A 22808-nucleotide genomic window follows, 5' to 3' on the forward strand; every position below is an offset into this window, starting at 1 on the left:
TCAGTGCAGGTGTAGGTGCTTTAATATAAAAACCAATTCTGGCCCCAAAAGGGTTCTCAACAACAAGCAAATGTTTCTTAAATTAAAATTGTACTTTGTTGGTACCTACTGGGGGGAGGGGTTGTTTTATTGCTGGAGCTCCACTTAAGTGTTCGCTACATTCTTAATTCAACCAACACTTTTTAGTAAGGGTGAGTCTGTGAATAACTAATGAAATAACAGCACAGTGGAAGTTTTAAGAACATTCCTAAATTGAAAGTTAGAGATAGAAAATACAGCAAAACTATTTCACTAATTCAATATTTTATTTTGTGTCAAAGCATCTTAACTGAGTTGAATAACTAATTTCATCAATAATTTTAGAAAATCACTTCTAGAAAATATCAATTTTAATATCAGTTGTGCTAATAGAAATAATACTTAAGAGGGGATTAACTCCAAATTAATTTATTGAAGTCTTTATGCAGGTATCTCTTATATCCACTTAGGTACAAAACTTTTTTAAGAAAGATAACACTTTTATTGCATTATAGTTTCATATTTTACAGGAGTTATAATGCAAACTCATAAGCATAAATATATACATGATGCAACCAAATGGCAATGTAGCCAATAAAGTATTCAAAATGTAAAACTAGAATTCAACAGGCAAAATACTTAATATGGCTTGTAATGGAAAATAACTGCTTAGAAATGATTTGTTATTTATTGCCCCATTCTAGTCATTCTCCATTAAGTGAACATAAAATTATGATCTCCATTTAAAATGATACATATTATCTAAGCCAATGTTATACATATTTTGTAACATATGCAATGATTCCTTAAATATACATATGTACATATGTACAGAGAGCAATATACAGTACAGAGTTCTAATACCCCTGAACATCTTGATTAAAACTATTACAATGTTTCTATTAAAAAACTACTTGAAAAGTTGGCATAACTTCTTGATATTGAAGTTCAATCCTACAGAATTTAAAAAAAAAAGAGTTATAAATACATTCTTTACAAAAGATTGAATAGTGGTCCCGCACTCATACTTTATATTACAGTGTTTGAAGGTATTTACATCTTGTCCTTGGTGTTTGAGAGAAATATACAGGAGTTAATAGTGAGAATGTTGTAGGCAGGCCTATTGGTTAGGTTTTTCTACTTTGTTCGTGTTGGTGTGGGTTCCAATTCTCTTCTCTGGAATTGTTGTTGATTTCTAGTTGCCTTGTATTACTGCTGCTGCTGCTTTTTTTGGTGTTCTGGGAACACTGGGTGACTTTACTTCTAGGAACAGGAAGGAAAGATTTAACTCTTGAGACACCCGACTCGGTCTTTGATTTACTGTTGCTGCGTTCGGTAGTTTGATGGCTGCTGAGAGGACTGACCTCCTGCAAGAGAAGAGAAACCAAACACACTTATGTTACTGACTTAACGGTTGCCCTCATGCTCCTGTCTGAGCAAACATAGAAATTCTCTCCTGACACAGGTTTTCATGAAAAACTATACAAAATGTAATAGAAGCTGAATGATTCACTCCAGTAAACATGCTTAATTTTTATTAGGCCCTTCCTGGTGTCACCAAACTAACTACAGGGGTCAGTGAGACAAATGCTAATGACTCTAGGATCTCCTTACCAACAGGAACTTCAAAAACAATAAGCTATACTAGAACAATCAAGTACTTGTAGGCAGCTCCACAAATTATGTCACCTAGGGTCAGTCAACTTTTACATTTTTCAACAATACTTTTAAAGCCTTCACTGAGATAAGTGTTGTTCTAGTTGCTGAACACCTAAGAGAAACCTACCTGCCTAATGGAGCTTATGTTCTGGAGAAGTAAGGGTCCTGCTCAGCAATTCTGTGACTAAGTGGCTCAAAACCTTCCATAAAGTCACATGTTATCATCCTTTCTAGAGTTTCAGAATCCTTATGAACACCAGGCCCATGTCTTCATTTTTCCCACGAGGAATCTGAGAGCTAGACTCACAAGATGATTCACCTACACCCTAAGAATGAGGAAGCTGGTACTTTCATCTGGGTGTTTTCCCCTATACTGCATTAAATTCTGCAAACAACACACGAGACCTACTAAGTGAACTGCTCTGTGTACTTGTGAAACAGCTAACATTGATTACTTTCCCTCTTTGACAAGATGACTTGATTCAAAACCAGAATGTAACAGGGAAAAAAGATCAGCTGCTTTCTCCTGGATGTCCTAAGTTGGTGGTTCTCGGTGTTGGTCAAAACACTGGAATCATCTGGAGATTGACTGGTCTGATGCCCATAGATTCATATTGTTTGGGGTGTGGTGGCATGGACACATGGCTTACCAAAATCATCCACATGATTCTAATGTGCAAAGTTGAGAACCCTCCCTTGACTCCTCAGTGTTTTTGATCTCCACTGACCTATTGAATGAAGGCATTGTTCTTAGCCCTGTGTTCACCTCAGATTGTTGGTGATCTTTTATTTCTGCCCATCTGAATGTTTCAATTTTCATCATGTATAACTCCCATAATTCTGGCTCTCCTTTATGTTGTGAGCTTGAGAATGACATTTCTACCCATTAATCAACAAAATTCACCTATCTCCAGCTTGCATTTCAAATTTGCTAAAGCCAAATTTATATTTATTCTCAATCCCAACCATTTCTAAAGTCTTTCTTATTGGCTAAATATGCTGTTCTCTCAGTTTAACAAGAGACTTCAGTCTCCCCTCTTCCATTTAATCCTATGTTGACAGAAAATTTTGGCTATGCTAACAGAAAACAAGTGAATGGCTTAATAAGAATTAACTTCAGAAGTCCTAAACATCTAGGCATGTCACTAATGGTCTTGATTCCAACTGCTTTCCTTCTACCTCCCCCTAGTAAAGTACACGTGATAGGCTTTATTAGGACATTAAATCATGGAAGTGAATACCGGTGCCAGATCCTTGGCTCTAGCTGATCTTCAATGGTAAGACAACTGTGCAACTCTAGGAAGGGTATGGATATGGGTCTAGGACATTTGTAGGGGAAGGGAAAGAAAGAAGTCCAGATTGCCAAACTGTGACTGAGGAAGGTGATGACTTTAGGACAAAAGTTCTCTCTGCAGAGAATCATGAAACATAAAATACCAAGAAGCACCCACAGCAGAGGAGACTCTGGCTGGGGTGCTGGGGCTAATCAGCCTCTGGAGGTGTGAGGAGAATATAAGGCATCACTGGGCCACAGCAGTCTAAGTCGGGGAGATCAAATGCCTGACAGTGTCCTGTAGGAAAGAGCAAAGTTACTGACACCCAAGTACAGCTTTCTGGGTCTTTTTCTCAAAGCTAATATCCACCACCAGCTCCTTCACATAGGAAAGTTAAGGGTGGTTAATGTTTCCTGAGCTCTAAAGTTCTTCATATTAAGCATATCAGGTTACTCTCAATGTTGTTAAGCATATGAAACTCAAAGAAAAACTCCAATTTGAATAGAAGTGTACTACCCTAACATTTCAATTAGCCTTAAGGAGTGATTGTTAAATCAGAGCCATTCATTCCGTTCAATACTGAACATCTGAAGTCAAGAAAATACCATAATCTATCTAGATCATAAAATAGGGGGCAGGAAAACAGAGATTGATCTTTAAAGATGTACAGGACTGTAAAAAGGACAGACAGTGGAGAAGTGTATAGAAAGTTTCATGAAGGGGAGCTGGGATATAGCTTAGTGGTTCAATCTCCAGCACTGCTTAAAAAAAAAAAAAAAGTTATGTGCAGGTATATCAACACCTGTAAAGAGACATTTGGAAAGAAAGAAACGGGGGTGTAAAATGAGGATGACAGATCAGAACTATATTTTAGAGTAGTGGCTTGTAGCCCTGACTTTAAAACGCGCAGTGTCCAGGCCCCATCCCAGACAGTTACATCAGAACCTCTAGGGGGCAGCATGCGGGCACTGGGGATGAAGGGAAAAGAAAACTTCAAGTGGATTTTATCCTGAAAGGTGAGAATTTTTGCTTTAAGGAGATTAGTTTACATTTACATAAAACATTTATTAGTAATTGCTATTGCTGATTTAGTTATTTAATTTTAACTAAGGGCAGCTGGTTATCATGACTCTCAATTAATAAACCCAATTACAGGTCTTTACTGTTAGAGTAGTAAGGGGTTACATTGTGTTGCATAACGAGGACAAAGAAGTTACTTATTTTTGTTTTCTTACAGAGGCAGAACTAGTCTTCTGGCCGTGAAGGAGAAAAAGCTTTCAACTAACCCAAAGCTCTTACCTTAAAGGGGAGTTACTTCCTTTCCTGATAACAGAAGAAACTGGGCATGGAACCAAGGAAAGCTAGTTATCAGGAGGATAGAAAAGGAATCCCGTCTGCAGCTTTCAGAAGGCTGCTGAATGAGTGTCCTTCGCCCTCTGCTGGCCAGATCTGAGAAAAACATCTAGCTATCAGGAAAGCGCCCCTCCAAGACTCAAAGGTGTTCCTCATTTCCCATCACACTGCACATTTAAACAACCACACCATTCATTTTACGAGCCCAGATGAGATGACCCATTTAAAAGAAAAATCACTCTTTCAAGACAAAATTGTTCTGAGCTGCCCACAGCTTAATCATTTTCAGTACTATTTGTTATGGACAGAACCTTATTGTAGTAATGCAATATGGTCATGTGACAGAGAAGAAAGGATACAAAAACATTTCGCCATCAGGCATTTAAATAACAGGAGCGAGTCTCTACCACACAACAATTTTATACAGGAAAGTGACAGCTCTATGGAGAAAGTGGCTCATCATTGTACTCACAGGCCCTTCCTGTGACTGTTCCACAAGGAGTCCTAAGAAATGAGCTCTTGTCTCCAATCAACCAAAGCTCAGGGCAGGCCATCATATATCGACAGCAAATCGAGACTCTAAAGATGACAAAGGGTGCTGAGGGTGCAGCTCAGTGATAGAGCACTTGCCTACCATATGTGAAGTCCTGGGTTCAAGTCCCAGTACTGCACACATAGACACACAAAAGAGAAAGGGACAGACCCTGAGCAAAGTACTCTCCAACCAAAATGCTCAGTCAGTAGTGACCTTAAATATTCTCTAAATTTCTAAACTGATCCCATTTTTAAGGGGGGGGGTAACATTAGGATAGAGTGAGCTTAAAAGCCCTATTCTTCTTCACAGGTCAACATCCTATGCATTTTATTAGGGACCCACCCCTGAAAATCCCCTCCTTCTTCCTTCAATGAACAGTTCATCCGGTTCCACATATCACCAGAACTGAAGTCTAATGAAGCAGTGGCTGTGCAGTCCAGGGCTGCCAGTGATCAGATAAGGATTTATAATTTAATAGTTACACTGTGCCCACTTTATAATCCTGCCCTCACACACACAGGTCTTTGTAAGCTGCCATGGGACTAGACAAGAACAGGATGTGATAGCAAATGACATGGTTGGGTGAACAAACCACACACTCCTAAGTGCCTCTATGAAATCTGCATCCTCATAAAATAATGAAAGGGTAAGAAGTAGTTTTATTGTTTACCCAGGAATGCGTGCTGTACTGTCTCCTGCCACTTATTAACTAATCAATAATGGTCCAGTGCCACAGTTCTAAAAGCAATTTCAAGAGGTTAGTGCAATCTATCATAGTCTTGGCTCTACTTGTCACTCTGGTTTATTTTAAAAGGAAAGTTTCTCACTGAAGCATAATGCAGGTGATAAAATTAAGATTTAAACATGTATAAGATCTTTATGCTATCACTTAGCCCTTTGCTGTAACTCGAATTTTCCAGAATGCAAGAAATCTTAGAAGTTCTTAAATGGAAAAAAAAAAAAAAAAACATTTAAAAATAGAACAACCAAGACAACAGAAATTAGTTTTAGTTTGGCATACAAGAATGAAAGCAAAGGGTGATCTTCTCAAATGACACCTCAAATACTGGACTGAAATTAGAATATCAAATAGAAGGAAAAAAGGAATGCTTTCTTATGTCATTACTTCAAGATACTATTCAAACAACAATCTTTCCTATCTTGATTGGTTAATGAGAACTTTTACGTTTATCCTATTTCTCATTTCCTAGTTGTGATTTAAAAATAACTTTGTGATTCACACTGAAAAATTTATGAACTAAATTCTACAATAACTCTTTTGGGTCCCATTTTTGGGAGAAGGGGACACTCACCTTTTGTGACACTGGCATTCTTGTATTATTAACAATTGCTGAAAATGCAGGGTTGTTTCCTGAACTATCAAGCCTCCTTAAATCATCCCTGGAATCAGCAATCTGGAAGATAGAGAATTTATCAAGTCATGTCTCAACAGTTACACTCAAAGCACAGTTAAATATCACATCAGGAAACCCACAGAAGTACTGTCCTCTTCCCTGACCCTGGGGAGTTCCATACAACAGGCCCCCCAAATTCTGCATTGTTCATATGAAAGATTTGAGGGCTGCATGTTAAACCAACACCAAGTACATGAGAAATATCCTGAAAGGGAAAAGAGTATTAAATAGGTCAAAAGAAGAGCAAAATAATTCTATAGGAAGACAAAGTTGTTTGTCAAGTAAAGAAAGGGTAAAATTTGCCAGATTTTAATCATTACCTCATTTTTCTAATGGATAAGAATTTCAATTCATTTCCAGCAAAATTAAATAAAAGCCAATTCTACTTGGTCCTAGAGAGTATGAGTGTTCAAGTATAATAGTTGAGTCTTTCAATGGAACCTCTGCAAGTTAGAACTATCTTCATAGGCTCTCTTCCAACTAAAAGGCATCTGTCAAGAAGTTTGGTCAAACTGTCTATAGATGACAGAGGCCAAGACAGGTTGAACTTGATGCTCTTTCCATATTTGGAAAGTTCACAGCTTAAAGACCATAATTATATGAATTATGTAGGTCAATTATTTTTTGTACAGGGATTACTAAAATTCTGCATATAACCTGAATTTACTGTTAAACTTGTTATAATTCTGATACATGACTTATGTACCAAAATTAGAAATAAGGAATAGCTTGACGAAAGTCAAATTTATGATTTTATAAAAAGCTGACCAAATATGTTGGTGTGATTTGTGCTAATGCAGTTAAGATACAATTTAAACTTCAGGTCTTTGAGAAGAATGTTTGGGAAAATGTCTTTTCTAAGCAAAGTGAGGAATAGTTTCATTTAGAGCAATAACTATACTCTTCAATAAACAATTTCTTTTACAAAACAAGTATTATCATGTGGCTCCAAGTGTCCTTCCCCCATATTTGTTATTGGTGCATTATAATTATACAAATTGATGGAATTCAAGGGTCCCTTTATAAAGGTAGGTTTTTCTGCTATTTCCAGTCACTGATGTCACCTATTTGGACTACTTACCTTGCTTATATCAGATTCAGATTTGCTGGAACACATACTCTGAAGTTCTTTGACGAGATCTGCTTCATCATCTGAACCCAGAGAGAGTCTCTGGTCCAAAGTCAAGGTTAATGACAGATCATTCTCCAAGGACCTAATGCAAAATTTCAGAAATGAATTTCTCATGTGAGAACAATAACCCAATCCCCAATATGGAAATCTAGGCACTGGTACCTTTTTTGGGGATTTGGTGTGGGATAGGGAAAGACTTTTTATTATCCTTTCAAGTATTTCATAAGTGTCATTTAACGCAACAACCCACTTCCATACCCTGAAAGATTAGAACACTTCAGTAATAAATCTCCACAGGATTTTAACTCCTACTCAAAATTCTTTATAGAATAAAATTTTATTCAACAAAGACATCTACTTGGACCGACAACATTCCAACCTTTCTCTCCCCTTTTTTCTTTTCTTTCAAACCAGACAAAATAAAGATGCTAAGAAGTACCATGTTACGACAGACAATATGATACAGTGGAACAAATATAAAACTTGGCTCTGAGGCAGGATTTCCTTTTTCCCTTTGCCCCTTAATTTCTGAGTTTCCTTCTCTATAAGAAATCCTTACACCTATTTCATAGGATTATTGCAGAAATTATGTAGGTGGTGGTATGTGATGGAACTAATGGTTGGTACATGACTCTCTAGGCTCCTATGAGACCTAATGCAAACTGCCCCAAATTTTCTAGTCTGAGTGACTCAATCGTCCTTAACATCTCAATCTATAAGCTGAAATCAGCAACAGTTCCCTAGGGACAACATAAAAATAGTTGAAATTATCACTATAAATAGATAACTTAAAGGTACATAAGTCATGCTATGTTGTATAAATCTGAAAATAAAAAAAAATCATCTAAAGACTAACCAAAAGTTTATAAATGCAGGAGTTTACCATATATTTGTCAAATGCATTAGCAATGATCAAGTTTGATGAAAATGAAGTCTAATATTTCTAGCCTTATTTAAAAGCAAAATATTAACATAAAATTAAATGTTTATTACACTTAATATAAATATTTTTTAGATTTCATTCATTATATTTCAATTTAATGCCAGTATTAGAACATCTATTTCATCATATTAATAGCTTAATAGTTGCACAGACTGATTTATCTCTTAGCTACAAGTTAAATCTGAAAGGAGAACTTACTTCTGCTTTGACGGACAGGCACTCCTATTACAATTCAACTGCGATATAGTCTTACTTTTTATACCTGTTAAAAAAATTATAATCATTTTCAATAGAATGGATCATCCCTGTGCATACTGAACTCTATATTTAAAAGAAACAGACTCTGGACCCTGCAATACTTTAATACTGTTGTTGGACTAACATTTACCTTGTGAGAATCCCCCAGGAACAGCCTCCTATGTAACACTGCCACAAGGCCAGGGAATAACCAACGCCCTGTTGTACAGTGATGACTGAACTCAGCAAAAGAGTACCATCTGGAGCTCAATTCAGGAATACTGAACTTCACTTTTATCAGGACCTCCTCTTTTCACTAGTCTACATTTCTTTATTTTCAAAGAATCAAAAGAAAAATTTACCATCTGCTACTGAATGCTCCTCTTCTCTACCCTTGTCTGTTTTCCAGCATCACTGACTCTGTAATCAAGTGCAGTGTTGGATGTGTGGGCGTGTTCATGTGCTACAGTACATGTGGCATTAGCAATGTACTCGTAGAAATTTCATTTTTAATAGTTATGCATCATTTAGGAAATAGGAACAGCATACAAAGAAGCATGGAAATTATAATGATGTTTTTCAAACTGATATACTGAAGAACAGAAAACAGTCTGTACTGCATGCATAAATTTGATTTGTATCAGTTATATATACTTAAGCCAACACATAGGTCTATGGATATTGGACATGATTGATACAAGATATATCTGACTGGCCTATAATCAAAAACATTGGAGAAACACTGTTAAACCATTTTAAATGCCACTAAAATATCTGTTTCTGTAATGTTCACTCCAAATTTATAAACACACTTGAGCATTTAGTTGCTTCTCAATGAATTCTAAAATTGTATGAATATTGCTCCACAAAATATTCCCTACAGAATGTCTTTAAAAAATAAATTGAATTTAACATATTCTCATTAAAAGTAGATCATCAAAGACAATTATGTACTAGTTTATTTGCTCATATTTTTTCATTATCTGAAAGTACTGACTAGTGGCTTTCCCCTAATTACTTTTTTTTTTTTTTGAGATAGGGGTCCCTGTGTTGCCCAGGCTTGCTTCAAACTCTTGATTCTCCCATTCTTCTGCCTTAGCCTCACACATGGCTGGAAATACAGGCACCCCTACTTACTAAAGAAATACCCAGGCTTGGACTCTGCCCTTGGAAAGCCTGTGCCAACATCATCTGCCTCTCTGTTTTAGGTAAGAAAGGAAATAAGCTGTGTCTTTACCAAGTTTTATGAATGTCCATAGTGATCTGCATGTAAAGGATTCATGTTGTGGTGTTATATTTTGTTTTTTGGCGGTGTTAGGGATCCAACTAAAGCCCTCCAACATAGTAGGCAAGTGCTCTCCCACTGAGCTACATCCCCTGTCCATGTGGTATTTCAACAATTGTGTCAAAACTCAACTCAACTGTACTAATCCTATATCCAATGTAATAACTGTAAAATAAAGTCTCATTAAAAGATAACAAACTCTTGGCTCATGAATTATGTATGTACTTGGTAAAATTATCTTAGATTTTATGTCTGCCAAAAGTCAGCATCAGTAAATATGGTAGTTTTATTAATCTTTCAAAGAAGTTTTCATGTTTCAAAAAATATCATTTGATATCAGCTGGGCATAGTGGTGAAAGCTTTTAACCTCAGTTACTCAGGAGGCTGAGGCAAGAGGATTCCAAGCTTAAGGCAAGCCTGGGTAACCAAGCAAGATCTTGTCTCCAAATTAAAATAAAACTGATTCACTCATATAAGGCCTTATATCGGTATAAAATACACCTCTACACATATTGTTAAAATGTAAGATTGGCAAAGTAATGATATATAAAAAGAGTGAAATATGCCAAAGTGTAATGATCTTATTACATTAATTGTGGATACTAAAAAAAACAAATTAATTTCAATAAAGACCATTGACAAGGTAAATAAAACTTCAAGCATGAAAAGATTATTTTTCAGGTAGAGGGCTCCCATAGACTTTTGGAAATATAGCTATTAAATTTTCTGTGTAGTCTATGGAAACACGCATTAAAGTACTCAGGTATTTTTCTTTGTGGTATGCACAGTGATAAAAATTAAAGCCCATTTGCATCCATAAACTGGATCATGAGGGCCCAACTTCCTTTGAGCAGCAGACCTACCCACTTACCTTCATGGCTCAGGTCTGGCTTATTCCAGGAGGATGAGGAGAAGCGGCCAGGCTTCTTGCGAGGACTGGTGTTCACTTTTCTCCAGGAACTGCTCTCTCCTTTTTTCTTGCTGTAACTTGAAACTATGGACAAAGGGAAGCTTCCTCCTTTGAAATCAGCTGTATGCTGGTCTAGCTCTGCAACAACAAATTCCAGTTTGCCAAAGGGAAGGTAGTGATGATGAAGTTTCATAGGATAAAGCAAATTCCACCTCCAATTCTCAGAGAGGGACTCTTGGAAAAATCACAGTTCTGCTTAATTCCCAAGTTGGGTCTTTGTGGACTGGTGCACATCTTACTTGGAGTTCTAGGATTCCAACATGAGCCAGTAATTGAAAACAGAGTTCTGACTAGCTTAGATGTCCATCAATAAAAAAAAATGAAGAAAAATATATACACAATGACTTTTATTCAGCCATTATGAAGAATGAAATTATATCATTTGCAATGTACTTATTAAAAAGAGAGTTCTGGAGCAATGTTATGAAGTGCCTATTAATTTCTTTTCTTACAAAAAGACAAAAAAGAAATCCTTAAAAACAAATTCCAACAAGTATTATATGAGGGTGAATTTCCTCTCTTCCCTGCAGGAACACACATACCTGCCCTGGGGAGGGGACAGCCACGCAGAACAGCTTTGTTAAGCAAGATGCTGAGAGCAGCTTTAACCACAGCCTGCTGTCCTTGGCTAGGGTGCTTTTTAGCAGCAGTCTCCCCAAGGCCAGGCTGTCTTTTCACAGAGGCTCTTGATAGTATTGCTTCTTGAACTCTGGGTGCGATGATAGCATTCCACAGCTTAGACATCCACCTTGCAAGAGAGATTGATTCACCAGTTAGCATCAGGCCTCTCACCAATTACTCACAACTCCACAAAGGACAGGTGTGAAGACCACGGAGAAAAAACAAATGCTTCCATAGATTTGCTACCTTATCTGGGTAGATTTGGAATAAGTGAAATTACTCAATTTGGACTCAAAAATTCATTTCAATAAAAGCAATTCTTTAACATCTTTCTCTGAATCCTGAAATCGATGCCTGAGTGTTTTGTCTGAATAAATGAACAAATAAACACATGGAAAGAATTTAAATAGTGAAGGAATCTGGAAAATGAAGATTTTCTGAAAGTTCCTACCTAAATAGTTTAAACTTATTTGCTACATATTTTTAATAAGACACACAATACTGTATCTGAATATTTCTGAAGTTGGGATCAATTTTTTAATCACTGGCAAATTAAATCTGTCTACCCCAAGGAAAGGGCTCATGGTTGCAGATGGGAGGACTCAGCACTGCAGAGAGAGGACAGGGTCAACAAGCCATGGCCTCTGGTGGACTCTATGCACTCACAGCTGTAAGCCACAGGAGTTTAGCCCAAATTTGAAGCACTTGATGCCACACAAAATTCCTTCAAAAGACATTGTACTTTGTTGTAGCACTAAAAAAAACCATTTAAATAATTAAAGATGGGAAAGTCTGCAAAGATATCAGATATTGGCAGGAAAGTTTTAAGTATTGTGAGGTATTAAGCATTAACCTAATGTGAGTTTCTCTGTTAATGTCTAGTGATGCATAATGCAAGGAAAAAAATAAAACTACAATAGGGAATAGAAATGAAAATTCTGGTATTCTACAATAGGAGTCTTATTTCTAAAAGCATTTAAACATACATAGAACATAAGCTTTATGTGTTTGTTTGTTTTCATTCATTTTTTTTTCTTAAAGGCAGCTCCTTAACATGGCTATGGGGAAACAACTGACCCTGGCATTTCTGCACAGCCTGTATTAGCTCTTGCCAGCATTCTTCTTTGGAAGACTGAAGGTTAAAGGTCCACACCTGTGATGCAAATCCAGTATTACCTGGGCCACCAAGATCACCCTGTGGCACTTGAGAGCTAAGTGGAAAGAACCTATGTAGGTAAAGTTCTTTGTTTCCGGTCCAGAAACCATGGCAGGGAAATGCCCCAGCTTGCAAACAGGCCAACAGGGTAAAAACCTCAGCATCTCCTACAGTTCATGTCAAACACTATCCTCTGTATGGGTAGTTTCTGAGACTTAGTTTCTAAGACTCTGGAGGTTAAAAAACATTTTTTTTGACTTAATTGTGAGAGATATGAAAGCAGCAGTCCCTATATCCATAAATGCATTTGTTTTACAGTAAGAACATGCTGTTTAACATTTCTTCCTTTCCCTGAAGTTAGCTGTTATTAATTTGGTGGTTTATCCTCCAAGAAGGAAAATATTATTTGCCGCCTCTGCTTTCTAAAACAGATTTCTGCCCAGGATGACAGAAAATTCAAGAACAGATCCTGTAGTTAATCACAGGATCCTCACTAAGCCACACAGTGACAAACTTCCCTCCTTAACACTTGTTTTTGATTTTCTAATTCATTGACTTTATTGTATGTATGTCTCCTAAGTTGCTTCAAATGAAAACATAGTAAGTGCATAGTATTAATAAAGGAGGAAGTTTTTCAACTTATCAATGGACTGCTGGTAGTGGTTTTGTTTTTGCAGGGGTTGAGGGCATAAAAGTGTTCCACATGGGACCTTGCCCAGGACACCACACAGCAAGCCAAACATGGTTATGACGAGAATTTTGTGATAGAGGAAAAACTGCTACCTAGTTTTTAGCAAAAATAGTTATCTTAGTAACTACATGAGAAGCCCTGGTCACCATGTACATTCTGTGTTAAAGACAGAAGGGAGCATAGCAGTTTGGTCAACATTTTCACTATCTGACATCCAAAATGTGCTGATGTCCTATTTTAAGTAGGAAAATAAGGAGAACAAACTTACTTCACTGTTGCTTGGGCATGTCCTGGGACTACAGGACAAGACAGGAAATACTTTGGTCCTAGAAGTGCTTCAGGTGTGCCCAAGCGGGCCAGGCAGGAGTTGAGCTGTCGCCAGACAGACAGAGCCCAGTCAATGGTTCTGCACACAGGATCACAGGGTAAAGGCACCTGACCTCTGAACTAGAAAGAGGGATGGACACAGAGGCTTGGCTTAGAACAATGCTTATTTTCCCTTTGCTTTTAAAAGTCCAAAAATAAAAATGTAAGTATTTGAAATGATGAAACAAAAATCTAGCTGAATCTGACTTTACCTTTGCCTTGAGTGGTTGAAGGAGAGAAAGCTTAAAATACACAATTCGGTATATTCACACATTAGAGTGATAAAAGCTTTTCTCATTTAATTCTTTGCAAGCCTAAAGAAGGCATTTTCACTCCATTTTACACATCAGAAGAATGAGACAGAAGGAAATAATAACTTGCCCAAGGTCATAAAGGTAATAGTTGACAAGGCGAGGGCTATAGCTTATTTATTTTTACATTAAAGCATAATTGACAAATAAAAAGTATAATTACAGTATACAACATGATGTTTTTATAAATGTATTCATTGTGAAATAATTAAGTCAAGCAACTTTAACATATTCCTTACTTTATATACATACTACTTTTTTTTTTTTTTTACAGTGGGAACATTTAAGACCAGCAATTTTCTACTATACATTATTAACTATATATAGCTCATTTTTAGAAGAATAATAACATTTGAATACAGTATTTGGCTGAAATAATAAAGAGTACTCACATTTAAAATAATGTTAGTAATAATGATCAGACTAAATAACACCTTTTTCTTCTTCAATTCAAGTTTAACATTCTGATGATCTCTGTTCAAGCTTTATCTCTGGGGTCAGTCAGGAAAGAGGAAGAGATTTGGCTGTGTGGGCAGCTGACAGAGGAAGAGGGGTCTCCCAACTGCCTCGTCAAGACCACTCGCTAAGTAAGGGAGAGCAGGGCAGAGCTCTTGGTTTTAATAGAGTCCCCATGGAATCATTATTTTTTCCAGGAAGATTGTTTCTTAATGACTATCCATGAACTACTTCCAAAGAACTGTTAGGTAGCCTGATGAAGAAAGACATTTCATAATTCCCAAAGGTGGGATGAAATCTGCATACCCTGAGGTCCTGAAAAACAGGTGGGCACACCTTCCCTCTGAAGTACAAATTTTGTTTACATGAAATTTCTCATTCTGCAAGTTGGTTGTTTTATGGTAACAGTGGTTATTATGTGACAGAACATTAGAAGCTGGTGCCTATCCAATAAATAGAACTTCCAGTACTACATGTTTTATTTCCTTAATTTTATTACTTTAGCATAAATACGATTTCATAGAGATGCTTAGAGGCCTTTGCATTTATTGTATGTCTACTATGTATAGCACTAATTACACTGTGAAGAGGAAAAAAAAAATTGAAACATGTTTGTTTTAAATTGTTGCTGGGGATTGAACCCAGGACCACATGCATGCTAACGTGTCTTCTACCACTTGGGCACAGGGCAAAGTGTGTGTCCTTTATAACTACAGAGGAGGACAAAAGAAAAGATGTGTCCTGGGACTCTGGAACTCAGAGCCAGCTCCAGGGGACAGGAGGTCTGAAGAAGGTACACAAGTGTCTTTCTATGGTTAAACTTTAACATCTGTAAAATGAAAATGTTGGTACACAATATCCTCAAGATCCCTTCCAAACTGACAATCTTTAAGTACAGATACAAGTCGCTAGGGTAATTTACAAGGATTAAGTCAATAAATAACTGCAGGTCAGGGAAAACAAGGAGATTCAGTGGGACTTCAACTGATCTCCCAGGATGTGAGAGACACTTGGTTGGTGAGGGGAGGTAAGAAAGAGCATCCCAGACATGGATGGAGAGGTAACAGGGGTAGAGGGATACAAATAGATGCTGATGTTTGCATATAATAAAAGGGGTGGAAAATGAGAAGCTTGCACAGGTAAATCACCTCAGTAACTGTTACTGATTCAAGTACTGGATCTGATCCCTCTGCCCAGCACATCATCAAAGGAAGAAGTCACTGCACCACTGTCTTCCAGTTCCTAACACAACATGCTCTTCTCCCTTATGTTCGTGATTTCTTGCAACTGCTGTTGCTTCTGCCTGTACCCCTTCCCCACTATTCTCAGCTGATCCTTTCCCACTAAAAGGCCCTCCTTCCCATCATTCCTAAAATAAATACTCTTCCATGGTCCTACCCTATTTTCTATAGCAGTAACCCCTCATCTGTTTTTGTCACAGAGCTTATTAGTCACCTGTTCCCTGAAACGAGCATGATGTCTGTGTTGTGCCTATGAAGCCACAGAGAATCAGAATTGAGAATACAGTATAATCTGATGTCATATCAAATTCATGGCCCTGCTTCTCAGGAAGAGACAAGGCTTAATTAGGTGACTGTAGTACAGTAGTAAATAACAAAAGTGGGGTTATACTCAAATCCAGCCTGTGAATTAGATTATCTGTCCACTGAACCCACCCCACTGACAGAACATTAGAAGCTGGTGTCTATCCAATAAATAGACACTATGTCCATAATGCTGGTGGAAGGGACTCTTCTGGCTCCTCCTGGTACTGAGATAAATCTGAGCCCTGGTCATGAGTCCTCACCAAACTCTCTTGCTGATACACAATGTCAGCCAGTCAAGAAAATAACCCTACATGGAGAAATAACCCAAGTTTATTGAGATGGTGACATTTTTATCCTCATGAATATTCAGAATTAAATATCATAATATCTATGTTGTTGCTATTTTCTGGGTAAGAGATAATCATATATTTGGTGTTTTCAAGAACTTCTTTATTTGAATGTTACATATTAGGATGGTCTCATATTACCACTTTAAAATGGTAACTGAGTTATTGATTCAGCATGTCATTTCTAAGTGAAAAGGGATAAGAGAAACTTGCTAAGTTTATATAAACAGTACAAGAAGTAGGAAAACACTTAAATTGCTGGATTTAAAAATTTAATTTTCTGGCTTTAAAAGAGTTAATTAAGTACTTAGGAAGATTTATTAAAAGTTCTTAAAAAGAGAGATTAAAATATATTTAAGTTTTAAAGGCTAATTAAGTAATTTCCTGGAATTTAATTGACTAAATATAAATGCTCCTTTAAAGGTGATTATTAAATCCTGCTAGCTTTAACACATAAAAATAAAACTAGAATAAGAACAGAAAAGCTTGAGGAAAAGCTGGGTATTTGGATGTGTCTTTTTTTAAAAAAAATAGCATTTAAATAATCTTTCCCAATAAAAACTATCCAACAAGGCTCTCACCCCAGATGATGGCTCCTTTTTATAGGCCTGTCTTTCCATGAGAATGTGAACTTCAGAAGGGTGGGGAGGATGCCCTGACACACCCTACAGTTCTGGGTCGGGGGTGAATGTCTACTGAGTAAGTTGGGAACACTGTTCAGATGCACCTCCAAATAGCTGTCCATGGTTATGCTTATCACAATGTATTCTGATCAGTTTCCACAGATAAAGGTCCATCAACCCTGTTACTGGGTCTTTCTTGGTCTGCCAAAGAGTGAGGACTTAAGAAAAAAAAAAAACAAAAAAAAAAAAAACCACTAAGCTTGACTGACTTCATGAATAGGCAAGAAGTTCTAAGTCTGGATGACTGGATCAGAAGGGGAAACTGGAAGTCAGTTTGAAGCAGGCAGGACGCATTTGCTCTGGTTATACGTGAGCTTGAGGTATATGCTAGCACATCCTTTTGAACCTGATGACATGAAACAAACAGAACAATATGCACTCTAGAAAGAAACTTGAATGAATTCTTAAACATCAGTTCTGGAAGAAATCATCCTTTGCATGTATACAGAGTACCTCACAGGGCCTTGCAGATAGAAGGTGTTCAGAATAGGTTTTCGAATTAATGAAACAGGAATGACGTTAAATATTTCCTATTTTGGGTAAGTGATGACGGTGTATCTGAATCTGTGGCATGCTCACCTTGCATTATACTTCAAAATGTTTTTTGAAAACTTTTCCTAAAAGAAAGGTCTCAGCTAAAATGCTAACATCACCAAAATGTACAGAGCTCCGTAGACATAAAGAAATTTGTTTTCAAAACTTAAAATGTGCAAATTTTAAATAATACTGTATAACACATTTGATTTAATGGGAGCAATTCTTTCTAGAACTATATTTGATAAAACCAAGTCCTTTCTTGGTGGTACAGAGGGTTCGCAGAAGGACAAAGATTTATTTACTATTAGGAGGAATATTCCTCAATCATTTAGATGTCAGATATAGTAATTAACATTCATCTTATAAGAAAGGAGATTCACGTAAATCTTCCTTTACTACATATTAGGATATTGAGAGTGGTGACAACTGTGCACACTGTTATGTCATCTACATGTAGGAAATAAAGAAATAATTTAGCCAAGAAAAAAACAAGAGTTGTTCAGTGACAGTACCAGCTCCCCTAAATTGATATCCCCGTGTTACATAAGGCTTTGTTACAATAACTTCCTTCTCTTCAAAAGAGAAATAATCATTATAAATCCCCTACTTTCTCTGATATTCTTCCAGCAAGAATTCTGAGTTCAGCATTATAATTAAAGATAGCAAAATATTAACTTTCCACTAAAAAGGTATAATTATTTTTTATTAAACACTAGTAGGAAGCCTAGTATTATACTGAAAGATCTATTTTCTTGTATCATTTAAAGAATTAAAAAAAAAAAAACTATAATCAAGTGCCAGTGTGCTTTTAAATGACTACAAGAATTAGGGTTTTGGATGCTACAAGATTTCTGATATTTGGTGGTCCCACTGTGCATTTACCCCAGGGGATTCATTTTATTTACCTACATTGAAGTGATTCTGGATAAATGAAAGGCATTATCCTCCCTGCTTCTATTCTCTATAATACACCCCACTCTCAAACACAATACAAAAGAGCAGAGCTCCATTTCAAACTGTCAGAAAGCTAGGGGAAGAGGGTGCCAATTCTACAGAAGAAAACTGGCATCTTTTGTGATTATGTGATTGACTTTGGTGATAAGGTTTAAGTATTAACAATTATAAAGTTAAGGGAAGCATCAGTGATTTGAAAGGCTACTTCCCTACTTGGTCTTTACTCCACTCTTCTTCCTACTCGTTGAGGTCCTACAATGGCGGTGCTTTGGCCAAGAGAACATATTTAAAACCAGACAATTAACATTAGTGTAATTTGGGGTATATTTCTCTGATTAAATTCAGAATTTCAGATATTAATTCAAATCAGACTGTGGCAGACAGTGTCCACTAAATTACCAATAGCCACTCCCATTCCGTACTCTTCTGTACCCCTCTGCATGCACACTGACCCACTCTAATATAACAGAAACAGACTTTTGTTCAAGTACTTGATGGAGAGCTTGAGTCTTTGAAAGGTAGCTCTTGGCATGGTGTAGGACCGAGGGGGTGGGAAAGAAAGCACTTGAAACATTAAAGAGAAGTCTTAGGTTTCTGGGAGTTTCTGAAAAGATACTTTCCTCTCTGGTAAGAAGGAAAACAAGGAAGCTCTTTATTATTCACTGTACCCCACTTTCTGCCTTTGAACCTGCTGCAGTGAAGGCTAAAGTCCTGTGGACGAGCTTGTCTTGAAAGGATGGTTTTGAGACACCCTCCCCCCCAATCCAGGCCCTGATGCTTTGGGGATGCTTAACACCTACCACAAGCCACCTGCTTACATGAGGGGGTTCTGATATGTGCAGCTTAAAATAACATACTGATAAAATTATGACACTGTCCTCCAAATGGTCCATGGTGCAATAGTAAATGAGAAAATCACACTAAATTGAGCTTCATTGCTTCAAATCTTCCCTGAAACTCAGTTATTGGTCCAATTTAAGACAATTAAGTTGAAGAATGTGTTATTTTCAATCAACACAGCATTATTTTTATTTGGGAGACTATAATACTTATTATTCTTTGGAAAAAAAATCACTAGTAGTTATTACTACTATTCCTGAAAATGTGTCAAAAGATAGAGAATTTTTACTTTTCATTTGTTTACCACAGAACAGGATAAGGATAATAATCCTATATTAAATCTTATCCAAATGGATGGAAAATGTTTGGAAGGCTCATAGGAAGCAGTGAGTTTTCCTTAAGAAGAGTGATTAACTTTCCAGTCTCTACAGCATTTACACTTGGTGAGATTCCTTGAGAAAATTTAATTACAGTAAAATATATTAACCTTTTCTTATACTTAATATGCTCCAAAGACTGCTATGTGTTTTCCATGTACTATCTACCACTAACAACAGTAAAATCTTTTTACATTTTCTTATTCTTAATATAGTCCAGAAACTGTTATGAGTTCTACATTCATTATCTTATTTTTCCCCTGAATTTCCACAGATTGCTTCTGCCTGAGGCCACACAATAAGAGGAACTCCAGCCCGAATCTCCTCCCGCACCAGGATGCAGCTGCTGTTTGTTACCTTATTCACGACTTTCCTTCTCAAGAACCTCTGTAGCAGTCCTTGCATGGGCTCACAATCCCATCGCAGCTGAACCCAGCGGAAATGTTGTTGTACCAGCAAATCGGAGCCCTGGAGACAGGCCTTGGCAATGGTTCCCATCAGAAAGCAGTTCTCATGAAAGTAATAACATTCAGACATTCCATTTCCTAAAACAAGCCAAAAGCCATGGTCCAGTCTCAGCAAGTCATAGTATGGGATAAGTCCAAATTAAAGTTAAGTTAAATAAAGAGGAACAAGAAGCCTAACTGGTATTCTGGGGAACAGAAGGGCTAGAGGGTATCACAGAGCTGGTAGAGTGGACTGTCTACTACCTTTACCTTTTTGGAAAGTACATGGGCTTTCAGTACTGCGATTCTCAAGAGGTGCCAAAAAGTCCCCCAACAACTCAGACAATGAAGATTTTTCCAAATTCTCTAAGATGATGATGATTTTCTTCTTAACTGGAGATTGTTTCACTGGAATCAGACAAGCTGTGATCAAAAAGGAAATTAGGGATTAAAGTTTTTACAAGAACCTATATAAACTGGCAAGTTTTTTGCTTTGACGATCTTTTAAATAATTTATTCTGATTTGTTATATATGACAACAGAATGCGTTTCAATTCATATTACATATAAACAGCACAATTTTTCATATCTCTGGTTGTATATGGAGTCACACCATTTCTGTCTTCATACGTGTAGAGTAATGATGTCCATCTCATTCACTGCCTTTCCAACCTCCATGCTCCCCCTAACCCTTCCTCCCCTTTGCCCTATCTAGAGTTCATCTATTTCTCCAATGTGTGCCACCACACACCCCAGCGCCATCTCCATTATGAATCAGCATCCTTAGAGCAGAGAAAACATTCAGCATTTGTTTTTTTGGGGGATTGGCTTACTTCACTTAGCATGATATTCTCCAACTCCATCAATTTACTGCAAATGTCTTGATTTTATTCACTTTTATTGCTGGGCAATAGTCCATTGTGTATATGTACCACATTTTCTTTATCTATTCATCTATTGAAGGGCATCTAGGTTGGTTTCACAGTTTGGTTTGTGAATTGTGCCTGTGTCCCTGTAGTATGCTGTTTTTAAGTGCTTTGGGTATAGACCGAGGACTGGGATAGCTGGGTCAAATGGGTCAAATGGTGGTTCCATTTCCAAGGAATCTCCATACTGCTTTCCAGATTGGTTGTACCAATTTGCAATCCCATCGGCAATGTATGAGTGTGCCTTTCCCCCATATCCTCGCCAACACTTATTGTTGTATGTATTCTTAATGGCTGCCTTTCTGATTAGAGTGAGATGAAATTTTAGTTTTTCTCTAATTGCTTGAGATGTTGAACATTTTTTTCATATATTTGTTGATTGACTGTATATCATCTTTTGAGAAGTGCCTGTTCAGTTCCTTGGCCCATTATTGATTGGGTTATTTGTTTTGGGGGTCAGCAAGATTGGTAGATTGTAATGGACATCATTATCCAAAGTACATGTATAAAGTCTCGAATTGGGTGTCAACTCTGTTTATATAAATATATAAACAGAGATATGAAAAATTGTGGTATATATGTGTAATAAGAATTGTAATGCCAAAAAAAAAAAAAAAAAACCTAAAACAAAGTTCATGTATAAAGGCACAAATTGGCATGAACATACTCTATATACATCTATATAGAAAGAAATTAAAGAAGACCTTAGAAGATAGATAACCTTGCTCTTGGATAGGTAGATATGTATATAGAGTTATCAAATATTTTGATGAGAAAAATTTAAAAGAAGGAAGATATAAAGTGTTATCCAAAAGTGGTATGTTGGGCATACTCTGAAATTGCTGAGGGAGTATGACTCTGGAAGAGAGTCTGACATTCCTTACTGCTGTTGGAAGTGCACAGGAGATTCCTGGCTCCCTAACAGATTTCAAATGGAACCAACCCAATGGCCATCAATAAGTAAATAGTAATATATTTATGCAATGGATATGAAAGTGAACAAATTACAACTCTAAATAATGGAATAGAAGACTATTACAAACAATATATTAAGCAAACCACCAAAGAATATTATTTCTAAGTCAATCTGGTAGAAAAACGAAATGGAATGAAGCGGTCACTAGAGACTAGGAATGGTTGGGGATAATGGGGATTAAAAGAAGCCTAATAAGAGACAACAAGGCATAATTAAGAGTAGAGGAATTATTTCTGGTTCTCCTTTAACACAGTAGGGTAACAATTGGCTAAAACAACCTATATTTCAAAATGACAAGGAGAATACAAAATTCCTAATACCTAAAAAATGATAAATGTTTGAAGAGGTAGAAATGCTTACTCTCTTGATTATATTATTACACACTGTTTACATATACTAGATTACCATAATGTATCCCATAAATATGTGCTAGTATTATCCATAAAATCTATTATTTCAACATGTAAAATTAAAAACAGGAAACACTAAAAATATAATTTAGCCACTTACATAGAGGTAGTCAAACTATAAACCAAAACTAAAAAATGATTATTGCAAAAGATTGTTCATTGATCTGTAAGTATAAGTAGTGTTTTATATATGTCTCTTTCATGATACAAAAGATTAAAATGCTTAAATTACACATACATAAAATATTCATAAAATTATGTGAACGGGTCCTCAGAGAGAAAAGCAGATCCCTCCTATCATTTCACAAATCTCACAGAGGTTAAAGTGATTGGACTAAGGTGT

At 36.7% G+C, this 22808-nt stretch overlaps 1 protein-coding gene across 2 annotated transcripts in view; it reads right to left on the minus strand.

The window, feature by feature from the left end:
- Window positions 1-431: 431 nt before the first annotated feature.
- The window catches only part of Cttnbp2 (cortactin binding protein 2), a 144101-nt gene continuing 121724 nt past the window's right edge, over window positions 432-22808 (minus strand). For both annotated transcript variants that reach the window (XM_027926329.3, XM_027926330.3), the window contains 9 exons: window positions 20424-20576; window positions 20065-20252; window positions 13558-13736; window positions 11364-11569; window positions 10723-10899; window positions 8528-8591; window positions 7336-7468; window positions 6153-6254; window positions 432-1385 (listed from right to left, as the gene is read on the minus strand). In XM_027926329.3, the coding sequence (XP_027782130.3) occupies window positions 1146-1385; window positions 6153-6254; window positions 7336-7468; window positions 8528-8591; window positions 10723-10899; window positions 11364-11569; window positions 13558-13736; window positions 20065-20252; window positions 20424-20576 (1442 nt within the window). In that variant the 3' untranslated portion in view covers window positions 432-1145. The remainder of the gene's footprint in view (window positions 1386-6152; window positions 6255-7335; window positions 7469-8527; window positions 8592-10722; window positions 10900-11363; window positions 11570-13557; window positions 13737-20064; window positions 20253-20423; window positions 20577-22808) is intronic.

This window comes from Marmota flaviventris, chromosome 1 (assembly GCF_047511675.1).
Source record: "Marmota flaviventris isolate mMarFla1 chromosome 1, mMarFla1.hap1, whole genome shotgun sequence".
NCBI classification, from domain to species: domain Eukaryota; kingdom Metazoa; phylum Chordata; class Mammalia; order Rodentia; family Sciuridae; genus Marmota; species Marmota flaviventris.